The 21569-nt window shown below is 41.6% G+C and overlaps 1 protein-coding gene and 1 pseudogene across 4 annotated transcripts in view; both read left to right on the forward strand.

Annotated features, from left to right (window-relative positions):
• Positions 1-709: 709 nt before the first annotated feature.
• The window catches only part of PDE1C (phosphodiesterase 1C), a 620160-nt gene continuing 599300 nt past the window's right edge, over positions 710-21569 (forward strand). The window contains exons 1-2 of one of the 4 annotated variants that reach the window (XM_045792902.2): positions 710-800; positions 2227-2347. In XM_045792902.2, the coding sequence (XP_045648858.2) occupies positions 2326-2347 (22 nt within the window). In that variant the 5' untranslated portion in view covers positions 710-800; positions 2227-2325. The remainder of the gene's footprint in view (positions 801-2226; positions 2348-21569) is intronic. The other 3 variants (XM_087860925.1, XM_087860921.1, XM_045792904.2) reach the window with 3 other exon arrangements.
• LOC123789094 (ribose-phosphate pyrophosphokinase 2 pseudogene) lies at positions 5356-8133 on the forward strand (annotated as a pseudogene).

Here is a 21569-nt window from a genome sequence, read left to right on the forward strand (position 1 = left end):
TTGAAATGATTTTTCTACTGAACTCAAGTTAGTTCTTTAACTCCTATTAAAAACAAGCAAACTTCCAGTTATGAGATAAATAAGTCTTGGAGAAGAAAAGTACAGCATAGGAAATATAGTGTATAATATTGTCATGACATATGGTGACAGATGATGGCTACACGTATTGTGGTGAGCATAATGTAATGTATAAACTTGATGAACCACTATGTTTTACATCTGAAACTAATAACACATTGTATATTGGCTATACGTCAATAATATTAAAAAAGGCAAAATATACAGGTAATATATGCACATTGTAGAAATGGAGATAAGTAAAAAGGGAAATATTCATTGCACTTTGCTGTATAGCCTCTTAGACTTTCTCAGTACACTCAATACTCTCAAAATACACAAAGATTTTACATGTTTACAAAAACATGCTCGTCCTGAATATACTGTTTTGTAGTCCCATTTAAGATTAAAAAAATTTAAATGGTGCACATCTTTCCATGTCAAATATTTCAGCAATATTAGTGTTTGCATCATATTTCATTAAATGGATATACCATAAGTTAGCCTGTTGGCCACAGTAGTCTAACTAAATCTTTATACGTTTTTATTTTTCTTAGAATAAATTCATAATGTGAGGTCAAAGGGTATAGTCAGGTTGCCAACAAAAAGTTTGTACCATCCTACACTTTGCCAGCAGTTTTTCATGGTGTTCTTTTTTTTTCCCATAGTACTCTTTACATACCTCCCAACATTGGCTATGTTCTGCCTTCTCCTCGCTTTGCCACTGTGATAGGCAAAACCTGGTATGTTTAAAGTTTTCTTTATTAATTTTGAACTCATTTGTATTTTATGAATTACTTATATGAGGCTTTGCCATTGAGATGCTTGTCTTTTTCTTACGAATTTGTAAGAATTGTTAAGAGGTTACTCTTAGTCATATATTTTGCAGATAATTTTCCCACTTTGTAGTTTGCCTGTTATTGGTACTTTTTTTTTTGACATAAATAGTGTATTTTTAGGTAGTCATATGTTGATCTCATCCTTTATGATTTTTGTCATTGGTACACATGGATCAGAAGTACCTTCTTTGGTATGATTGTATTTTTGATAGTTTATGTTTTTTTGTTTCTTTTAAATCTTGCATCCATCTTCAATTTTAGTGTTTCCACAAGAAAAAAAGATCCAACTTTCTTTTTTCTTTATTTTTTAATCCAACTTCATTTTCCAAAAAACAAAGCACTGCTTTGTGGTATATTTTTTATTTACATCGTATAAATACTCCTACTGTGGCTGATTTCAAGCTGCCAAGGGTTTAACTGCTAGCTTGCAAACTTCCCAAAGATTGAACGGTTGGTTCTCAGGAGCTACTATATGGAGCCTCTTGTACTCCCCCACCCCCCAACTTCTGACCCTTGCTGGAGAATGCTTTCCTCCTGTTATTTCTTTCTCTTTGGAGGGGGATCAAATATAATAGTGCCCTCTTTTCACCTTTTTACTCATCATCCAATGGAAAATGAGTGGTCATCTTCAGCTCTTAATTTTTTTCCTAGGAGTTAGCCTGCAAGGAGCTCATGTTCTTAGCTTCAGCATGTTAGGAGTTTTAGAGAGGCTTGACCTCACTTAGGGAGGCATACGATTACCTAGTCTGTGGCAAGATGGAGGAGTCTACTGGGGTTCTTGCCTACAGATAAGCAATATCTCTTAATCTAGTCTTTAACAGTGATAAAGATGATAGTATGATTCCCATCTTCTGCTTTTGTCTTATGCTGCAATTCCGTTTAGAAGGGGTACTACTCTAAATAAGGGTCTCTTGACCTTGACACTATTGACATTTTTGTCTGGGTAATTCTTTAGTTGTATGGACCGTCCTGTGCATCGTAGGATATTTAGCAGCATCCCTGGCCTCTACTTACTAGATGTCAATAGCATCCTTCCTCTTCTTCCCCAGCTGTGATAAAAATGGCTCCAGATATTGCCAAATGTTATCTGAGGGCAAAATAATCACCCATGGTTGAGAATCACTGTTCTAAACAATAAGGATGCTATTTAATGGACCCTTCAAAATTCCCAGATGTTTGGTACATGGGTGAGGAGCACTGTGTCTAGACAATTAATAAAAATTGGGAAGAAAATGCTGTGATTGAGTATTCCAGTGGGGTAAAATGGGTGGTTTGAAGCTGAAACGATCCTGTATTAGGTGCTGACCATATAGGATTTTCACTTTGGCAGGTTGCTGGTGAGTGGCTGTTTTTCCACAGGTGTTGTTTCCTCTCTGGAGGCAGGGCTGCATGTGCTGGGCCCTAAAGTGATGGCGAGGCCTCAGCAAAAATGAGAGCAGCAAAGACAGAAGGTATGCTGGCATTGGTGACTTGTGTTAAGTTTCTCAAATTTTGGTTTGAAAACTGCTATCAGAATCACTCGGAGACTAGTGAAGAACACAGAGGTCCAGGCTTGTTGAAGTGGGGTAGGGCCTTGGGCCTTTGTATTTTTATAGTGTTCCAAGTTCTCCAGGTAATTCTAATCCTCACCAAAGCTTGAGCCCCACTGCGGTAGAGGCTGCTGCAGGGATAGTTTTTAAAAGTGGGTGTGACTGAAGCAAGGTTTGATGATAGGGATGAAAATCTGTATATGTTAGTGGATGTATTAGTGGATGGAACAGTTTTTGCTGCATTTAAACCGCAAGGCACCTAAGTTCCATGTGTACTATGGAGTCCTAGTAGAGTTCTAGTTTACATTGTTAGTGCCAAGCCTTGGTAGGCAGTGATTCATCTGCACACTCTGAGCTTACTCATGGGGAGACTTTGTTCTTGAATGCCAGACTTTGGTCTGGATCAAGGAGGAATTTGTCCATAGGGTTGAGGGTCACTTCCCATCCATGTGGACTCAGTTTCGTTCTTGAGGGTTGATTTGTTGGTTACACAAGCTCTCATCATGCCTTAGATTTCAGGGTCCAAAATTGAAGCTTCACCCATAGAGGTGTGGTAGATTTCTATCAGTAAATAAAAAAATATGGACCCTTATTGTAAAGGGAATATGACATCTAGGATTGAAGGTGAGAAAAATCTCAGTGAAATCAGTGTAAGCCAAAATAAGAATGCCTATGCATTCAGTTTTCAAATTGTATTTTGTAACAAGTTCAGACTTAAGAAAAGTTGCAAGATCGAGAAAGAGCTCTCATGTACCCTAACTCAGACCCCACTCAAGTTTTATCAGTTGCCCCAACAGTGTCCACAGCACAGGGATCCAGTCCTGGTCATGTTTCTCCAGTCTCTTTAAGCTTTACGACTCTGGTATTTCTGAAAGTTGCCAACTAGCCATTGTAAAAGATTCCTCAAATTGTATTTGTTGTCTCCCCATGAGTAAGCTCAGAGTGTGCGTTTCTGGCAGGTGTATCACAGGAGTAATGCTGTTCTTCCCCATGCATCTCATTGCACATAATGTCGACTGGTTCCATTTCTAATGTTAACCTTGAGTTTTGATGATGCCAGTTTTCTCCATTGTAAAGTTACAATTTCCTCTGTTTTTACTAAATATTTTGTGGGGTGATTATCCAAGACCTTGCAAATATCCTGTTTGTCGTCCCACTTTAACCCACCAGTTTTTGTATTCATCAATGTTTCTTACTGAAATTAATTAGTAAGTAATTATTACTTAATAAGTAAGTCATGTATTAGGAAGGTAGCAGTCAGACTAACGGGTAAGACAGAGGAAACTACTTGAAGGTGGTTGTTTCCAAGTACCACAAACAGAATAAGGACTAAATGTTGAAACATTTTGATAGACTTAATCTACTTTATCCAAGGTTGACCCTGACTGAATCTTTGGTTGTTGCCCATTTCATTCTTAAATTTAAGAATAATCATGAATGACATAAACTGACCACTAGAGGGCACTGTGGAACAGGCAGCTAGTTGCTGAAGTCCACGCTTTTGTGCTTTCCCCAGATCCGGCTTTCCAATTCAGGTTTCTGGTCTTCCACTCTGTTGTACTTACTATTGATTTGTTGCACCACAAGAGCAGGTAAAGGGTTGAATCCTTACTATTTGACACTTATTTTTGACAAAGAGGAATCTTTTCGTTCATATTTTCTATATGAGGTGACTTTTTTACTATAAAAAATTATCTTTCAAAAATATGTTTATTTGAGAGGGTGCGTGCATGAGCAAGGAGGGGAGGAGGGAGAGGGACAAGCAGACTCCACTGAGTGTGGAGCCTGATGTGGGAGCTTGATCTCATGACCCTGAGATCATGACCTGAGCCAAAATCAAGGGTTGGGTGTTTAACCAACTGAACCACCCAGGTACCCCTATAAAAAATTATCTTTAAGTATGGTGTTGTGGATAAAAAAATGGGCTCCAGAATCAGACTTACCTGGACCCTAATCCCAATCAATCCTTTATTAGTTCTGTGAGTTTAGGTGCCTACTGATGTCTCTGGCCTCAATTACTTCGTTTGTAAATTGGGAAAAATAACCACCTCTTAACAGGACAAAACCAGAGAGAGACACAAACCATCAAAGACTCTTAATCTCAGGAAACAAACTGAGGGTTGCTGGAGGGGAGGGGGGTGGGGGGACGGGGCTGCTGGGTGATGGACATTGGGGAGGGTATGTATTGTGGTGAGCGCTGTGTGTTGTGTAAGACTGATGAGTCACAGACCTGTATCCCTGAAACAAATAATACATTAAATGTTAATAATAAAAAAAATAAAAGGAAGTTCCAAAAACAAAACTAAACCACCCACCTCTTAGAGTTGTAAAAATTAACTAAGATAATATGTGTAAAGTATCCAGTATAGTTTCAACCATATAGTAAGTGCTCAATAAATGGTGGTAGTTATCACTACTATTTAAGGAGCCCCTGGATCAACTTATTTTAACCATTTTCCATCACAGCAGTTCCATTTCAACAATTCAATCCACCTGCCTCTTAGTCCGTAACATTCCGTCTGATAATTGAGCCTTTAGTTATTTTTGAATCTTTTTATTGCAAGGCGCAGTACTTGGACAGAAGGGCTCAAGTGCTACTTGTTGAATTAAGGGAACAGAGTAGGAAGCTTTTTTTTTTTTAAATTTTTTTAAGAATGAGACTGAGAAAGTAGCCTTTGTTAATCAGAAAATGGCTGAGGTTCCAAAGCAATTAGTTTTAAGCTTTAGAGGGATTTTGTTCATGGTTATCATTAATTCATTAATAAAGCAATCATCTATTGAGCACTTACTTTGTGCCTGCCTTTCAGAAACTCACTGCTTGGCCTGAAAGCTAGTGGAGATCTCCCTGGTGTGGTGCAGTGTAAGGAATACATTAGCTTTTGGAGCATGTGGAGAGGGGAGGGGTGGATTCTGCTTGTGTGGGAGTGGGAAGCAAGGAAGGCATTTTGTCTCATAATTGCTGCTCCTTGAGACATGGGCCACATTAACACATCCTCATAGTAACCCTGTTATTTGTCATTAGTTTCAGCCAGCTTCACGGGTCAACATCTCATGAGGGTATACGAAATGGGAAGGACCTTATTTTTCCCTTTACTGAATTGCCTGGAGAGCATCTCTTGGTGATTGCAGCTGGAAGTGTGACATTTAATTAGTGGAGAAAATTGAGTCAGGCAAGAGGCAGCCTGTGCCAGCAAGGGGGTGAGAAAAGGGTGGGGAAGAAGCGATACGCTCAGTGGGACAGTTTGGCCCAGGTTTTCTCCTAGGTCCATATTGGGTGTTCACATTGCTACAGGTGGAGATTGCAGAAGCTTAAGGAGTTTTCCATAGTGATGGGAACCACAAATGAGCTGCCAGGGACACCTAGAAATGGAGCAGGTAGAGGGGGCTGTGGGTGCACAAAGGGAAGGGGAGAGTGATCACCTCCACTATGAGTAGTCAGGAAGATAATCATTGAGCAATGGTTCTTGCCTGCTAAGGCACGATGGCCACAATGGAAAAACATTCCAGGTAGTGGGAATAGCTTGTGCCAAGGCACTGAAGCTTTCTAAGATGCCACAAGAATCTTGAGCAGCAGTGTTTTAGAACTCATATGATGGATGGCCACGTATGTCACCAGACTCTTTAAAACTCACTCCACTTGTGGGCAGAATCTCTCCACTTAATAGGTGCTGAATTTCTGTAATCCCTATCTCTGTGAAGTGCCCCCCTAGAGGGAGCTAACATGAATAGGTTTCTGCCCTGTGGCTTGTTCCATATCAGTCCCTTCGCATAAACTCAAAGCAGCAAAAATAGCTGGCTGTGTAAAAGGCTTTGTGTTGAGTGGATGTGCATTAAGGAGTGGTTTACATGGTTCACGGTTCAGGTATGATTTCAGTATTAGTAGAAGTTGTCTTGCTGGACAGTCAGATTTATTTCACCCTAAGCTCTAGGAGGACTGGAGATTTCTGAAGTTGCCAGGAATTCTTTAAACTTGGATTCCTCGATCTAAGGGAAATGTTTTTCCTGAGAGGTGAAGAAGGTCTTGTTTCTCTAGGAGGTTTTGGAGTTAACCACAGTTGGTTTGACTGTTGGCTGTGTCCCTTCTTAGCCATTTGAGATGGAGTAAGTTACTTCTCTCTAGATCTCAGGTCTCATATGTATGTGTATACGTATATAGAATTGGGAGGATATTATGTATGTCATAGGGCTGTTTTGAGCGTTACCATGAGTCCGTGTATGTACAAAACTTGGCCTGATATGGATACTTAGTACACATTAGGTCTTGTCCTTTCCCAAACTACTGCTAGGGGCTGGCCCAGTGTACACTGTGGAGAAACCATTCCCCACCCAGTCATTGTTTGAATCCACGTAAAATCTAGTTAAAATGGACACCAGAAACATCTGAAAGAGGAGATTACGTTTAGGGCGTGGAAGTTGTCTGCCTGTGGATTGGGTTCTGGGAACTATAAAGGATGCTGTCAGTGCCCCCTGCAGTAAGCCCCATGGCCCACCATGGAGGTCACTTGTAACTTGGGCAGACGGTTTCCATGTCATGCCAATGACCTACTCAAGCACATGATTCTCTTTGAAGATTTTCTCCAGCCTCATGCTCATGGTATGCCTGGAAGTGGTGGGGAGTTACTGCCCCCAGGAGTGGCTCTCAACTACTGGGGATGGGAGTTAATGGATAAAAATCCTAGCTCTCTTGCTTCTAGGTAGGGGCAATTCTCAGGTGTGTTTTGTGCTATCTCTTGGAGGGTCCCCGATGGGATGGAGCCCCATTTGTCGTAACAGCATTAACACATCCTGTCACACCATGTCACATTTCTCTGCTCCCCCACTCGCTTCCTGGGATGGCCTCCAAAAGTACTTGTATGCAAATCATTCTGTGCTTCTAGTAGCTGGGACAGATCACATAGTTATCATGGGCCTACATGCTGCTCAGATCCAGGGCTTCTGTGCTATCCCTGTGAGTGACTCACCTATAGAACCAAGAGAATATTGCAGACCAGAGGATCTGTGTCATCATTTCCCCCGAAGCAGGAGGCCACATCATTCATGGACAGACTGAATGTGGCATTTGCCTTGCAACACAGAGAAAGAAGGAGAGCCATGGAGGTGGATAGGATGATTCTGGTCAGTGATTAATTAAAGATCGGGTGGCCATCCTCGTGGACAACATGATCAGCACAAATGCTCTACCGCAGTCAAGCTGCTCTGCGCCAAAACCACTAAAGTTTATGCCATTTTTACTCATGGAATCTTCTCAGGGTCAGCTATTTCCAGAATTAGTAATGCTGCCTCTGAAGCTGTTAACATCACAAGAGGACCAAAGGAAACACTGCTCTAAGGTTCAAGTTATGGGTATCTCAGTGATGCTGACTGAGGCAATCCGAAGAGCGGACAACAGTACGTCTCTTATTTGTTTAGCCATGGCCTTTCATATCTCCAGAATAGTATGATTTCATGCATGATACTCTGAATTAAAGTTTCTTGACTTTAGAATTCAGTAAAATATAGAACGATGAATATTAAAATATCAGATCTCTGTTTTATAAACTTTGGAGCATATCTCTGTGGTTTTAGGAAACAGTGGTTGGGGTAGAGGAATGTTTGTTTTCTTTTTAGTTGAGCTTGTCTTGAATGAGAAGTTTTGGTGTCATTTTGCCTTGTTTTGAAGGGGAACTTTTACCTTTGTTCTTATGATACTCTGAAGCCACAATCATATAATGGTGTTATTTACTTATATAATCCCTTTGTGGAAATTCATAGTTTATGTATTTCTGAGGTTGTCAAAGATAACTTCCTGTTTAAATACTTCGTGTAGAAGTTTATGTGTAATAATAATATTATTTGGGTAAAACTGAAATTAGCTCTTTCCTTTTTAGTGTGCATTAGAAAATCATGAAATATCCTGAATGTTGACTTTCAGCATTCAAATAAACTAGTTAGGTGTTTTGTTTAATTTAAACTGAATTTTATTTAGCTAAAAATGCCAACAAATCATTTATTTTCTGATAGACAAATCAGAGGCAATGTAATCATAACTAAAAGCAGTTTTATGAATTGCCTCTAATGCAACTGGGACTATCGCCACAACTTTTAAACCACCACTTCTAAAGACATGTGGTAACTGCCCACACTTACGCGAACTTCTAAGTCTTAAAATTCCAAAGTTAAGTCCAGCAATAGAACTATTCTCTTCAAACTTATCATCAAATTGATGAGCAATTTCTGACTGCCTTAGTGGGTTGCAAATTGAAGTTGGAAGATGTGCAGAACTCCCAGTTCTTTGAGGTGTGCTCTAATATGTCCTTTTTTTTTTTTTTTGCATTGTAGTTGTCCCCTCTGTCCTTCATTTATCCCTCGATAATCTTATGTTGTGGATTTCCCTCAAAATACAGACTCCCTTAAGTCCATTAGCACTCATTTAGCCTGATCTTCTTTTTTGCTTTTTTTTTTTTTTGAAGATTTTATTTATTTATTCGACAGAGATAGAGACAGCCAGTGAGAGAGGGAACACAAGCAGGGGGAGTGGGAGAGGAAGAAGCAGGCTCATAGCAGAAGAGCCTGATGTGGGGCTCGATCCCATAACGCCAGGATCACACCCTGAGCCGAAGGCAGATGCTTAACCGCTGTGCCACCCAGGCGCCCCTTCTTTTTTGCTCTTTGATAGAAGAATTAGCTAAATCTGCTATGAGTGCCTCGAATGCATATTTAAACACTATCCCCTTTCTGTACTTATTTCATTCATATTAAACACACTTTTGCTTTTTGTATTCTGAAGCAGCAAGTCTGTCAGGCACATGATTATTTTAACTGCAGATTTTATCTGAAAAATACTGATAAGAGAATGTTAAGAATAAGGTATTAATAAGTAAACCTTAATTGTTTTATTAGGATAATGTTAAAAAATTGTCAAAAGTGATGGTAGGAAAAACCTCACTGAGGATTACGTTACCCACAGGCTGATAGTTTACAACAGTTCCCTGAGACGCCCTGCCACCTAGACAGCTGAAGAGAAGAGTTGAACTTTAGATAAATATTGGCTGGAATATCCAATCTGAATAATTCAGATCAAAAACAAAGGTGGGGATTTGCCTGGCTAGACAGAGCCTGGGAACCTCCATTTCTGCTGTATTTTAATAAAGGGAGAGAATATATCCTCTGATCTACTTCTGAATTGAAAATCAAAGCTTAAATTATCAAACAAAGTTGAATAACATTTACATTTTTAATCTCTGACAGAGTAAGAGGTCAAAATTAAAGCTAGCAAGTAGCATTTACTTATTGAAGAACCGGTGTGGAGCTTTCAAGTGAGAACTTCATTTAAATCTGACAAGCATTACGGAATAACGGTGCATATCTGGAAAGAATTGGTTTAGCATGATGAAAGGACCATGGTTTGAAGCTGTGTAGTATGTTACTTTTGAGAAATACGTGAATTGTGCATTTGAATATCTTTCCTTGGAGAAATGGAAATGTAGTTTTTGACCTGTTTATGAAGACGTCATGACATACAAATACATGTTGACATGGCTAACACCAGTTGATTTGGAGATAAACATTTGGCTTTGAGATATTTGGAGTCTAAGAATATACTGAACTAGTTTTACAATAATGATGCGCAGACAGAAAACCTGGCTTAAAAATCTGCATTGTCTTTCCCCGGTTTGAGAATTTATTGTTCTACCATTACTTAACATTACTTTTTGTATTCTAAAGTATTTTATATACATTGGTGAATTAATTAGTATGGATTTGGCCATACTCAGGCCAAATTCTAAGATTTGAGGATTGCAGTCCCACCAGGTTGATAAAGATCGTCTGTAAGCAGCTGATCCCAGGACTTCCCCATCTCTTGCTCCTCACTGGTCCAGAAGACCAGCCACATTTTCTGCTCATGTCTAACTCTGTTGAATCAGGAGAGGCTTAGCCTCCATCTAGTCAAATAAGGGAGTCAGGGAAATACGAACACGCAAAAGTCATTAAACCCCAAACTCAAATTATATCAAAAATTTATTGACATTCATTTCAGACCATATTATATGACGGCAATAACCAGGAATAGTGACACTGTGGTGTCCGTATGGAATACGATGTTTCTCCAGTACTATGCCAAATGTTTTCAATAAAATCATGTAGCAAACTAAAAACAACAAAAAAGAACATCCCTTTCTCCTTAAGGCTGTCTTATTCCTTCTTACTGAGGGTTTCTTGGAAGTTGTTCTAGTCGAATGTTCTTCGTGAGCTGAAGGAGAGAAAAGGCATATCAAAACCATCTGGGATCCACACAAATCTATACAAGAATGTTCATAGCGGCGTTATTCATAATAATCAAAAAGTGAAACAACCCAGATGTCCACCAGCAGATGAGTGGATGAACAAATGACGGTATATCCACACAATGGAATACTATTCCGCCATAAAAAGGAACGAAGGGCTGATACGTGCTACAACATGGATGAACCTTGAAAACATTGCACTGAGTGAAAGAAGCCAAACACAACAGATCACCTGTGATTCCTTGTGTATGGTATATCCAGAAGAGGCAAATCCAGAGACAGAAAGCAGATTAGAGGTTACCAGGGGATGTGGGTAGGGGTGACTGAGGAATGACTTCTTAAATGGGTCCAGGGTATTTTAGTGGGGGATGGAAAAGTTTGGAAACCAGAGAGAGCTGGTGATTGCACAACATTGTGAAGACACCAACTACAACTGATTGTATATTTTAAACCAACAGCCCCTTTTTTTAAAAAGATTTTATTTATTTTATTTATTTGAAAGAGAAAGAGGGAGAGAGAGGGAGCACAAGTGGGGGATGGGGCAGAAGAGAAGGAGAAACAGACTCCCCTCTGAGCAGGGACACCCTCCCCCGCCCCGCCCAGTGTGGGCCCGACCCCAGGACCCTGAGATCATGACCTGAGCCAGAGCCAGATGCATAATTGACTGAGCCACGCAGGCACCCCACAACTGATTGTATACTTTAAGATAGCTAATTGTATGTTATGTGATTTTACTTCAATTAAGAAAAAAAACAGCTGGGAAGGTGTTAAAAAAATCTGAGCCTTGACCTTTCCCAGCCCCACATTCTGATTTGCCTCCTAGGGAGCATATCAACGTGCAAGCTCAGTTGTGAGGGATGTGAGGTGACTACCTGGCTTAGGGTGACTCATGATCATTTATTAAGCAACCTGGAGGCTTGAGAGCAGTGCATTTCGGGCAATTTGCTGATTCCTTTAGGCACTCTTAATGCTGAGCTCCGTGGGTAGCAAGAAATAGCATGTGATTAGAGCAGAAGCAATTACTCTTGGAAAAGCATCATTAATTTTAAAAGCTCTTGTCCTGAGCTATGTGGCTAAGTGGAGACAAATTAGGATGCTGTCTAGAGGAAAGAAAGTGTTTTTCCTCTTTAAGACACAAAGGAAACCTAAAGTCGTCTGTTCAAGTAGTTAATTCTTCAGAGGGTGGGAGTGGCAGGTTTGGGGGTTCGAGGGTGATTGGTGGTAGGTTAGTCGTAGGAGGCTTAGGGTTTGTATCAATTCTACCGCAAGCTGCTTCAGTTCTTTGTTGCTTTGTCTCTGTGGCAATAAAAAGGAGCTGTTCATATTTCTCTTTTGCTTCCATCTTAGAGTCTTTCTGGGGTCTAATTAGTAAGGAGGAAAGGGGAGGGTATCATTCTCAAAAGACCTGGTTTGTAGGGTTTGTTCTGGGGCCTTGCCCTTCAGTAAAGCAAAGCAAAGCAAAATGATCTCCCAGGTTCTTATTAGAAACAGATCCTGAAATGCAAATTCTTACTAACGAGAAATTCAAAGCACTTGGACAGTGGGAACTTTAAACTTTACTTTTTTTTTTTTTTTAGATTTTATTTATTTATTTGGCAGAGACACAGCCAGCAAGAGAGGGAACACAAGCAGGGGGAGTGGGAGAGGAAGAAACAGGCTCCCAGTGGAGGACCCCGATGTGGGGCTCGATCCCAGGACTCCGGGATCACGCCCTGAGCCGAAGGCAGACGCTTAATGACTGAGCCACCCAGGCACCCTTACTCTTTACTTTTAAAACCTCAGCCTGACAGGATGTAAAAACCAAACCAAACCTCAATGAATGTTTCTCTGAGGCTTAAAATAATACATACTGAACACAGTGTGTCCTAGGCTTTGTACTATGTTTTATAAAGATTATGTCATTAAATGATATTTTGAGGTACCATACCTACTTTACAGATAAGAAAACTAAGGTCCAAAGAGATTGCATAACAAACCTGAAATCTCATAATCAGGATTTGAGAGTTTTTTATTTATTTGACAGAGATAGAGACAGCCAGCGAGAGAGGGAACACAAGCAGGGGGAGAGGGAGAGGAAGAAGCAGGCTTCCAGCGGAGGAGCCTGATGTGGGGCTCGATCCCAGAATGCCGGGATCACGCCCTGAGCCAAAGGCAGATGCTTAACGACTGAGCCACCCAGGCGTCCCTCATAATCAGGATTTGCATGCAAGTTTTTCTTTTACTCCAAATCCAGTGCTCTTTCTGTATCACAATATAGCTGGCTTTGCTTTGGGAAATGACTCAGCTGCTGTGTTTACACTTTTTCTTCCCACCTGTCTCCCCTATCTAGTTCTAAAATAGAATTCCTATTCTTTCAAAAGAAAAAAACCACATCCAGTCTCTACAATTCTATACCCCCTATTTCATTTTATAGCCCACAGTAATATGACTTCTGCCTCTGTCTTTCCATTGAAACACTGCAAAAGGGGGTTTCCAAAACACATGGACATATTTAATTCCTCTTCTTGCTGGACCTCTCCATGGCGGTTGCATTGCTGGTCACTTCTTCCTCCTCCTCTGGTTGTCTTGTCTTGGTCTCTCCTGGTCTACTTCCGCCTCTGAATGTTCCCCATCAGTCTCCTTTGAGGGCTCTTCTTTCATTCAGAATGATCAACACTGGAAATATCCTGGTACTCTGAGGGAAGCCGCATTGCCACTCGCAGCTATGCAATGGTTGGACATCAGTGCATTTTCAAAGTCCGGATGATTCAAGGTAGATAGCACATGTATAGTACAATTCCCAGGTTAGGCTGAGACCTTGTCTTCTTCACTTCTGATTCATCACTGCTTGGCCTACTCTTGGTGTAGAGAGGAGTATATGCTGAATAAATAGAATGATGGGTATATCTCCAAATAGACAGTGGGCCCCTTTCATGCAGAGGGTGCAGAAAGTGCCCGTGAATGTGGCCAGAAGTCATGGGGCTTTCCTAGGCAACTGTGAGGAGCACAGTGTGGCAAGAACATAGGGTGAAGGGCTGAAGAAACTGTTGATGAGGAGGCTGGAATGTGTAAAAAAAAATGGTCAGACTTTGAAATGGAAAAAAAAAAAAGAAAAGATTACTGTATATCTTACATAATGCTGGGCACTGTCTAGTGCATTCTTCCATGTTATGTGATTCTGTCGTGGTCTGTGCCTCTCACTGTCTTTGAGTTATTTCCAACCCTGTAAGTTAGACAACTCTAAGAGTAAGGCAAATGATTCTTGTCTGTAGAAATGAAAATGAAGTTTGTCAGGTGGAGACGCAGTTGAATCTCCATCTCCTTCAACCCCAAAGCATACAGGTGGAAGGAGGCATCCATTTTTGCTTCTGTTGACAAATTCATTTCAGCATTCCTGAGTGCCTGTATATGTGTGTGCTCTGTGGATACTCCTTTGGACTGGATTTTAACACCTTACCGGTTCCTTATTAATTAGTGGGCTAATAAAGTCTTCAACAGGTGTTCACTTCATATTTGTATGAGAGTCATGATCTTACCCTTCATAAAAAAGTGGATGGGAGTTAGACTCTGAAAGGTCTTGAAAGCCATTCTAGAGGGTTTAGATTTTATACAGTGTCAGTGGCTTTTTAAAAAAGATTTATTTATTTATTTGAGAGAGAGAGAGAGAGAGTGAGAGCAAGGGGAGGGGCGGAGGAAGAGAGAATCTCAAGCAGACTCTCCACTGAACGCAGAGCCTGGTGGGGGGCTTGATCTCATGACCCTGACATCATGACCCGAGCTGAAATCAAGAGTCAGATGTCCAACTGACTGAGCCACCCAGGTGCCCCCGGTGTCAGAGCCTTTTAAAGCTAGAACAAAATGGGTTTAGTTTTGTGTTTTTGGACTTTGGAGCACGGGTGGTTGAGATGGAGAGACCAGCTGCTGGGCCATTGCCAGAGTCCAGGTAGGAGACGGCGAGAGATGGAATAGGACTGAGCACAAAATCTTAGCATGTAAAGTCATGCCTGGTGCTTCGTAAACACTTACGGAAGGAATAAAGAAATGGATAAATTAAGTACTAACTTTAGAAAAGAGGCAGATCAGAGAAGCATTTCTGAAAACAAGTTTCAATTAGGCATACCCAATACCTTCCAGACTGAATAATTTAAAACTTTTGATTAAATTCTTTGGGTTTATATTTTCACTGACCCTTATTAATATGATTTTTTTCAGGTAGCGCCAAGTAACAAATCTTCTTAAGACATATTCTGAAATCCTCTTTAACTCAATTCTATATTCACTGTTACCAGGTGGTTTCTGGTGACTCTGAGAGTCTTTAGGCCACAGGATCTCACAGTTGTCTTCCATGAAGAGTATTATACTCTTTAGAGAGGTAAATAAAGAAATTGGCACTTTGAGGTTGTGGTAGACAGCGAACCCTCAGTGAACCCAGGGAACCACTTGTGGACTCTCTTCCCACACTGGCCTTGTGGCTTTTTAAAAAAGTTTTTTTAAAGTTTTTCTTTTTAAGTAATTGCTGTACCTCACATGGGGCTCGAACCCACAACCTTGAGATCAAGAGTCACATGCTCTATAGACTGAGCCAGCCAGGTGCCCTCAGATATTAGTAGGCATAAGATAGGCAGAGGCTGGATACACAGTTGTACATTGGGGCTTGTTCTCTGGACCACTCTTGCAACCTAAGTACCATGCTGTAATGAAGTCTAGGCTACCCTGTTAGAGAGAAGCCACATGGGGAGGAGTTAGAGTTGGAGATGTCACATGGAAAGAAAGACCATATGAAGAAGAACCAGAATCCCTAACTGAGTTCCCCACTAAATGCAAGCTGTATGAGTGACCCCAGCTACAGTCTCCCACAGACTTAAGAGAAATGATAAATTGTCATAGCTTTAAGTCAGTAGGTTTTGGTGTGTGTGTGTGTGTGTGTGTGTGTGTGTGTGTGTGTGTGTGTGTGTGTGTGTGTTTGTGTGTGTGTTTGTTTCATACAGCAATAGAAAACTGAAACAGGGTGAGAGCAGTTTGCCTGGAGGGCATCCCGGAAGAGTACATCTGAATGAAGTTCACTGTTTGAAAAATTCTCAATCAGAGGCCTCAGTGATTCTCTTCAAGGAGTTCTGATCTCCAGGAAGGTAACAAGTGCACCCCCTTTGTAAGCTGTCTCAGCTTCAGCTCTTGGCTAGTGAAGGTCAGTGGGTCTTTGAGTGCCTCATTTACTTTATTCCCTGCCTCTTTGGCCTGGGTCCCACTGGAGGGAAAGGTAGCATGGCAAGCCCTTAGATACAGCAGATTCTAGAGGGATCCCAATAATTGGCTGTCTATGTCAGACAGACGCCTGTAAAATTAGTTTCACCATAGCAAGCTCTCCAGGGGTTTGGGGGAATTAGGTCCATTTTGCTAATTATTCTTGATATTTTTCTATCTCCTCTCTCTCTCTCTCTCTCTCTCTCTCTCTCACACACACACACACACACACACACACACACACACACACACAGAAAGTTTGAACATGAAATTAGAACTGATGAACATAAGGTATGGCAACCTGAAGTGATTTGTCTTGTTCTTGTTTTGGGCATATATTTTATCTCACAGAGATGGAAATTTTTTTTTTTTTTACGATTTTATTTATTTATTTTAGAGGTAGAGAGAGCTGGGGGAGAGGGAGAGGGAGAGAAGTCTCAAGCAGATTCAGCACTGAGCACAGAGCCTGACACAGGGCTTGATCTCATGACCCCGAGATCATGACCTGAGCCAAAATCAAGTCAGATGCTTAACCGACTGAGCCACCCAGGCACCTTGACAGGAGTTTTAATTGTAAAAGTTAGCTACTCTTCGGTGACCTAAAATGCAAATACACGTCCAAAGATATAACAATCAACACTCTCTTTCCAGCATTCCCTATCAGAAATTACTCACTTTAATTTCCACCTTTTATTCCTTGCTCTCCTACTCACTCTTCTTATCAACATCTATAATATTGAATGATAATTTTAGTTGCTTTGCTTGAAGAATAATATTTGGTTGTAGATCCATGAATGGGTATTGAGCCTTTGGTTGAGTGGATAAAGTAGGCTGAAGCAAAAGCAGACTGCTCAGGGCAATTTTTGTAGAGGATGTGTGAAGGAAGGGCAAAGAGGGGAAGCGGTGAGCTGCTCCCAGAGTAGGTCTGGATGGGTTATTCGAGGGACAGTCAGTGGGGTGAAGTCTATGTGCTGAGCCTCTCTGCTCCTCTGTTTCTATTTCCATGGAATCTTCAGTAAAATACCCATGACTAGTAAATTTGTTGTGGAGTCAGTTTTGAGATGTACTGAAGTGCTGAGTCCTTGGGTGTGGGGTATAACAGAGACTGCCCATGGAGATCCACACCATCTGGGTGCCAAGGGTAATGTTTATAGCAAGAACACCAGTGGTATAAATAGTAGAAACTGATAGACAGTGTACCTCCTCACTCTCTGAGAAGAGCTCTCCTCTTCGGTGAGCAGGCCAAAAGGATTTAATTCATCCAGGACCAAGTTCTTGGGGAGAGGGAGGGATAATGATTAGGTTGGGAATAGGAGACGGAGCCACTGTTGCTTGTGTAATCTTGTTAAAAGAAACCCGATTTTGTTTGAGAGGCAACTGTCAGCCCCAAAGTTGGCTTAAGCTAATCATGGGATTCCCCCACCTTCAGTTCCCTTCCCTCCCTCCCTCCCTCTCCCTCTCTCATTTTTTTTTTTTTTTTTTTGCTAGCGATGCCATTTAGGAAACTGGGCATAGGACCTGGTTCTGGCTGGAGAGATGTAAGGGGGGATATTTGCTGGGTGAGTTCTAGGGTACAAATTTCTTCCCTAATAAAAGAGAGATCTGTACTAAGAGAGGGCCCTTCCCACCAGTCCTCTTTCTTTCTGCTTGGGTCGTTATTGTGTGAGGTTGCAATACTTGGAGCTTTAGCAGCCATCTTGTGACCCCAAGAAGAAGGTCAGTACAATGGCAGAGAGGCTGAACAACCTTGGAACTACCTACCTCCAGACATTTTGTTAGGTGAGATGAATAAATACGCTTGTGGTTAAGCTACTGCTGATCAAGTTTTCTGTTACGTGCAGCAGATACAGAACCCAAGTATGCCCCCCAGCAAACTTTTGTCATAGGCTAGATGAAGTTGGGTACTTTGGTGGCATCTTGAATGCAGAGTTGGGAGTTTCCAAGTTACAGCCAGAGGCAGCTGCAGAATTGAGGTAGTGTCTGGGGTTGTGAAGGGTTTGCTCTGCTTGCTAGGCAGTGCACTGGGAACCAGTCCCTATAGAGCTCGTGCCAATACTCGGCACTCACTTGTTCTCTTTCTCTTTCCTTTATCTTCATCTACACTCCCTCCCTTCTTCCTCCAAGAACCACATATGCCTGTGGGAGCAGTAGCCTCGAGAGAGAACCCTGAAGCAGCTCATGTTCCAATTCACTTGGGTGTGTTCCACTTTGACTAGGATCCTTCCAACCTAGACGAGGCTCCGTGATGCCCCCATAGCTCATGGGTGTAGGTGCCGTGTACCACCTGCAACCGCTGCAGATCCTCTCTGAGGAATGCCCCATGGTTGTGTGGTCTGGCCCCTTCTTCCACTCCCTGCCAGGTACCTTAAGCTCTAATACGAGTTCCGGCTATTGCATCACTTAAAGGGCAAGTCATTTAACCTCTTTCTGTCACGGTTGCCACACAGCTGGATAATTATACCTCTGTTTAATTGTTATCGTGGAGACCAGGGGGAGGGAAAATGCCCTGGTCTCAGTGGGGCATTGCCGCTCCCCCTACTTCGGCCTCCTGTACAGGTTCAGTTGCCACCGGACTCCCTGCCGATGGCTGGGATCCAGCCCTTTCCTCATAGCCTTGACCTGGTGACTCATCCTTTGTTTTTCAGGCCAGGGCTTGATAGTCTGTTGTGATCCTAGTTCTATTCTGAATGAATGGCTCTTTAGATAAACTGGCAAAAAAAAGTTCTTTAAAAGTTAAAGAATAGAATAAACGCACACAGATCCAAAACAATTCTGTCATTTTGAAAATGCTGCAGATTTGATAAATGGTGGGAGTTTGGCATAGCACGGTGGTTAAGAACATGCGTGGGTCTGAGTCAGAAAGACCTAGATTTGAACTTGCATAAACTTGGACAGGTAGTCGAACCTCCCTGAGCCTGTTTCCTTGACCATAAAATGGGATTAATACCAAGCTGACCTCGCCGTATTGTAGTGATGACATGAGATGATGTATGCTAACGTGTTAATGTTTGCTGTGGGCCAGCACTTTATGTACAGCCAGCATTGTACAGATGAGGGACCTAAAGCATAGAGGTGAGATAATCCCCCGATGTCACGCAACTGGTAAATCACGGCACTGGGCTTTGAATCTAGAATATCTGTCACCAGAGCGTCTGCTGTAAACCGAAAGTTAAGTGCTGCATTAATATCCCCAGCACGTCGGAAGTGCTCAGGAAAGACTACCTTTGGGGCGCCTGGGTGGCTCAGTCGGTTAAGCCTCTGCCTTCAACTCAGGTCATGATCCCAGGGTCCTGGGATCAAGCCCTACGTTGGGTTCCTTGCTCAATGGGGATCTTGCTTCTCCCTCTCCCTCTGTCTGCCGCTCCCCCTGCTTGTGTTCTCTCTCTCTCTCTCTGTGAAATAAATAAAATCTTAAAAAAAAGAAAGACTACCTCAATTGTTATTATTTATAAATGCACATTATGTCTGAAGTGTCGTTAGATGAATTTGTTCAGAATTCCTTAAAATGCTCCGAAGATGGTATAATAAGAATAATGCAAGCCAGTAGATGCAAGGACACTGAAAAATGTTAAAAATTAGTTTTAGCTTAAAACATAATTTGTAGTCATTTGTAAATTATTTTAGACGTACTGAGGAGAGTCCCAGTGTCCTTTGGTCAGATGTGGCCTGCCTGCTTGTTCTTGTGTATATCATTTTCTCCTAGACTCAGTCACCGTGTCACTGTTTCTGCCTTCCTGCTGGGCCCCGTTCATGCCCATGGTGGAGCCTGGTAGACAGGTCCTGGGTGATAGACTCCTTTCCCCAGGGCAGCTCTCTCCCAAAGCTGGTCACTGGGCCTGCCCCCTACTGGCCGTAGGTAAGACCCCCCCCCACCTGGTTTCATTGGTTGCACTTTTAAGTTTCTGTTCTAACGCATACGTGCATGAATCTTAGTTTGCGATTTTGATAGCCAGTCTCGAATAAGTGAGTTTATTAGGTGTAATTGTTAACTACTTCCCAGGCAGTAGCCCATTTAATTTGCACAATGAGATAGATACTCTTATTAATTCTAATCTTAATATAGACCTTCAAACTCTTTGTTTAAAATAAAAAAAATCTAGCTAGAATCATAGGTTTTAAAATAGCTTGTGCATGTGGGAGAAAAGGAAAGTGCCATTAATTTTTTTCCTGGCTTAAAGAAAATTTACAAATATTTATACCTTCCAGAAAACAAAGCTATCAATTTAAATATCATTATCAAGGCAATACATTATTAAGAAAGAAGACCAAGTAAAATTACAGACTTTAAGAAGTGAGTACTTTCACAGTCTAGCTGTCTTAGAAGACGCCTTTGTTAGAAAAACCATTTGCAAGGGCAATTTTGTGACGTAGACTCTTCATTGCTTTTCTACAGTTGGAGGGGAAGCCAATCTTGTGGAGATTTCTTTCACCAGCTGTTGGGAGGGCATTTCTTTTTCACAGCCATGCCTGGTATTTTTCATTTGTCAGTACTGAGAGAAATAAAAGCTAGCCTGAGAAGCTCAGAGCCTACAATGAGCACAGGAAAAGGGTAGGATAGGATTATTAGCAAAAGGAATATGGGCACTGTGCTGGATAGACTAATTTTGCTCTTCCAGATCCACCTTCCCCTCTTTTTTACTCTGCTCTACGCCCTGGGATATCAGGTTGCCAGATGAAATATAGGAGGCCCAGTTAACTTTGAATTTCAGTGAATAAATACCTTTTTAGTGGAAGTATGTTCTCATGTATTATTTGGGACATACTTATACTAAAAACTCATTTGTTATTTATCTGAAAAATTTTTAAAGATTTATTTAATTATTTGAGAGAGAGAGGGAGAGAAAGAGAGATGGAGAGAGAGAGAAAGTGGGGGGGGCAGGGGGAGAAAATTTTCAAGCAGACTCCCTACTGAGCATAGAGCCTGATGAGGGGCTCCATCTCATGACCCATGAGATCATGACCTGAGCCGAAACCGAGAGTTGATGTTTAACTGACTGAACCACCCAGGCTCCCCTATTTATCTGAAATTTAAAATTGTCTGGGTGCCTGTGATTTTATTTGCTAAATTTGATAACCATACTTGGGAAGCTGTCCTGTCTTTGCTGCATTGACAGACTCCTGTTCTCTGGCTTCCCATTGGGTTTGATCAATGGGAAGCATTGGCAAGAGAGAGGGTGACAGAAGAGAAGGAAGAAGACTGGGGTATTATTCTCTTCTGGCTTACTGCAGATTGACTGTATCCCTTCAAGGAAGCTACAGCTCTGGGGTTCCCTTTCAGACGTAGAATCCCCTGGTCTTGCTTACCCTGAGATACTGCGATTTCCCTTGTTGGTTTCCCTACATGGCTCACACCTTTATAGATGAGACCCTTTATTCAACTCTTGTTAAATTGTCCAGTTTGAGAGTGCCATCTGTTTCCTGCTGTACCCCAACTGATGTAATGTTTTACATCTAAAAAAGATACTGTTAACAATGAGGGTCAGAGAAGGGTTAAGTAACTTGCTCAGGGTTTCGGTGGTATAAATGGTAAGAGCTAGGGAACAAACCTAAATTTGTCTTTTCCAGAGCTCAATTTGCTACTATGCTGTGCTTTATTAATGAGCTTGATGAGTCTCAAGGCTGGAGCTATGGAACAGGTTACCTGAGCTTTATTGCGTATG

Source organism: Ursus americanus, chromosome 3 (genome assembly GCF_024610735.1).
Source record: "Ursus americanus isolate L20-20 chromosome 3, mUrsAme1.1.p, whole genome shotgun sequence".
Classification (NCBI taxonomy): Eukaryota; Metazoa; Chordata; class Mammalia; order Carnivora; family Ursidae; genus Ursus; species Ursus americanus.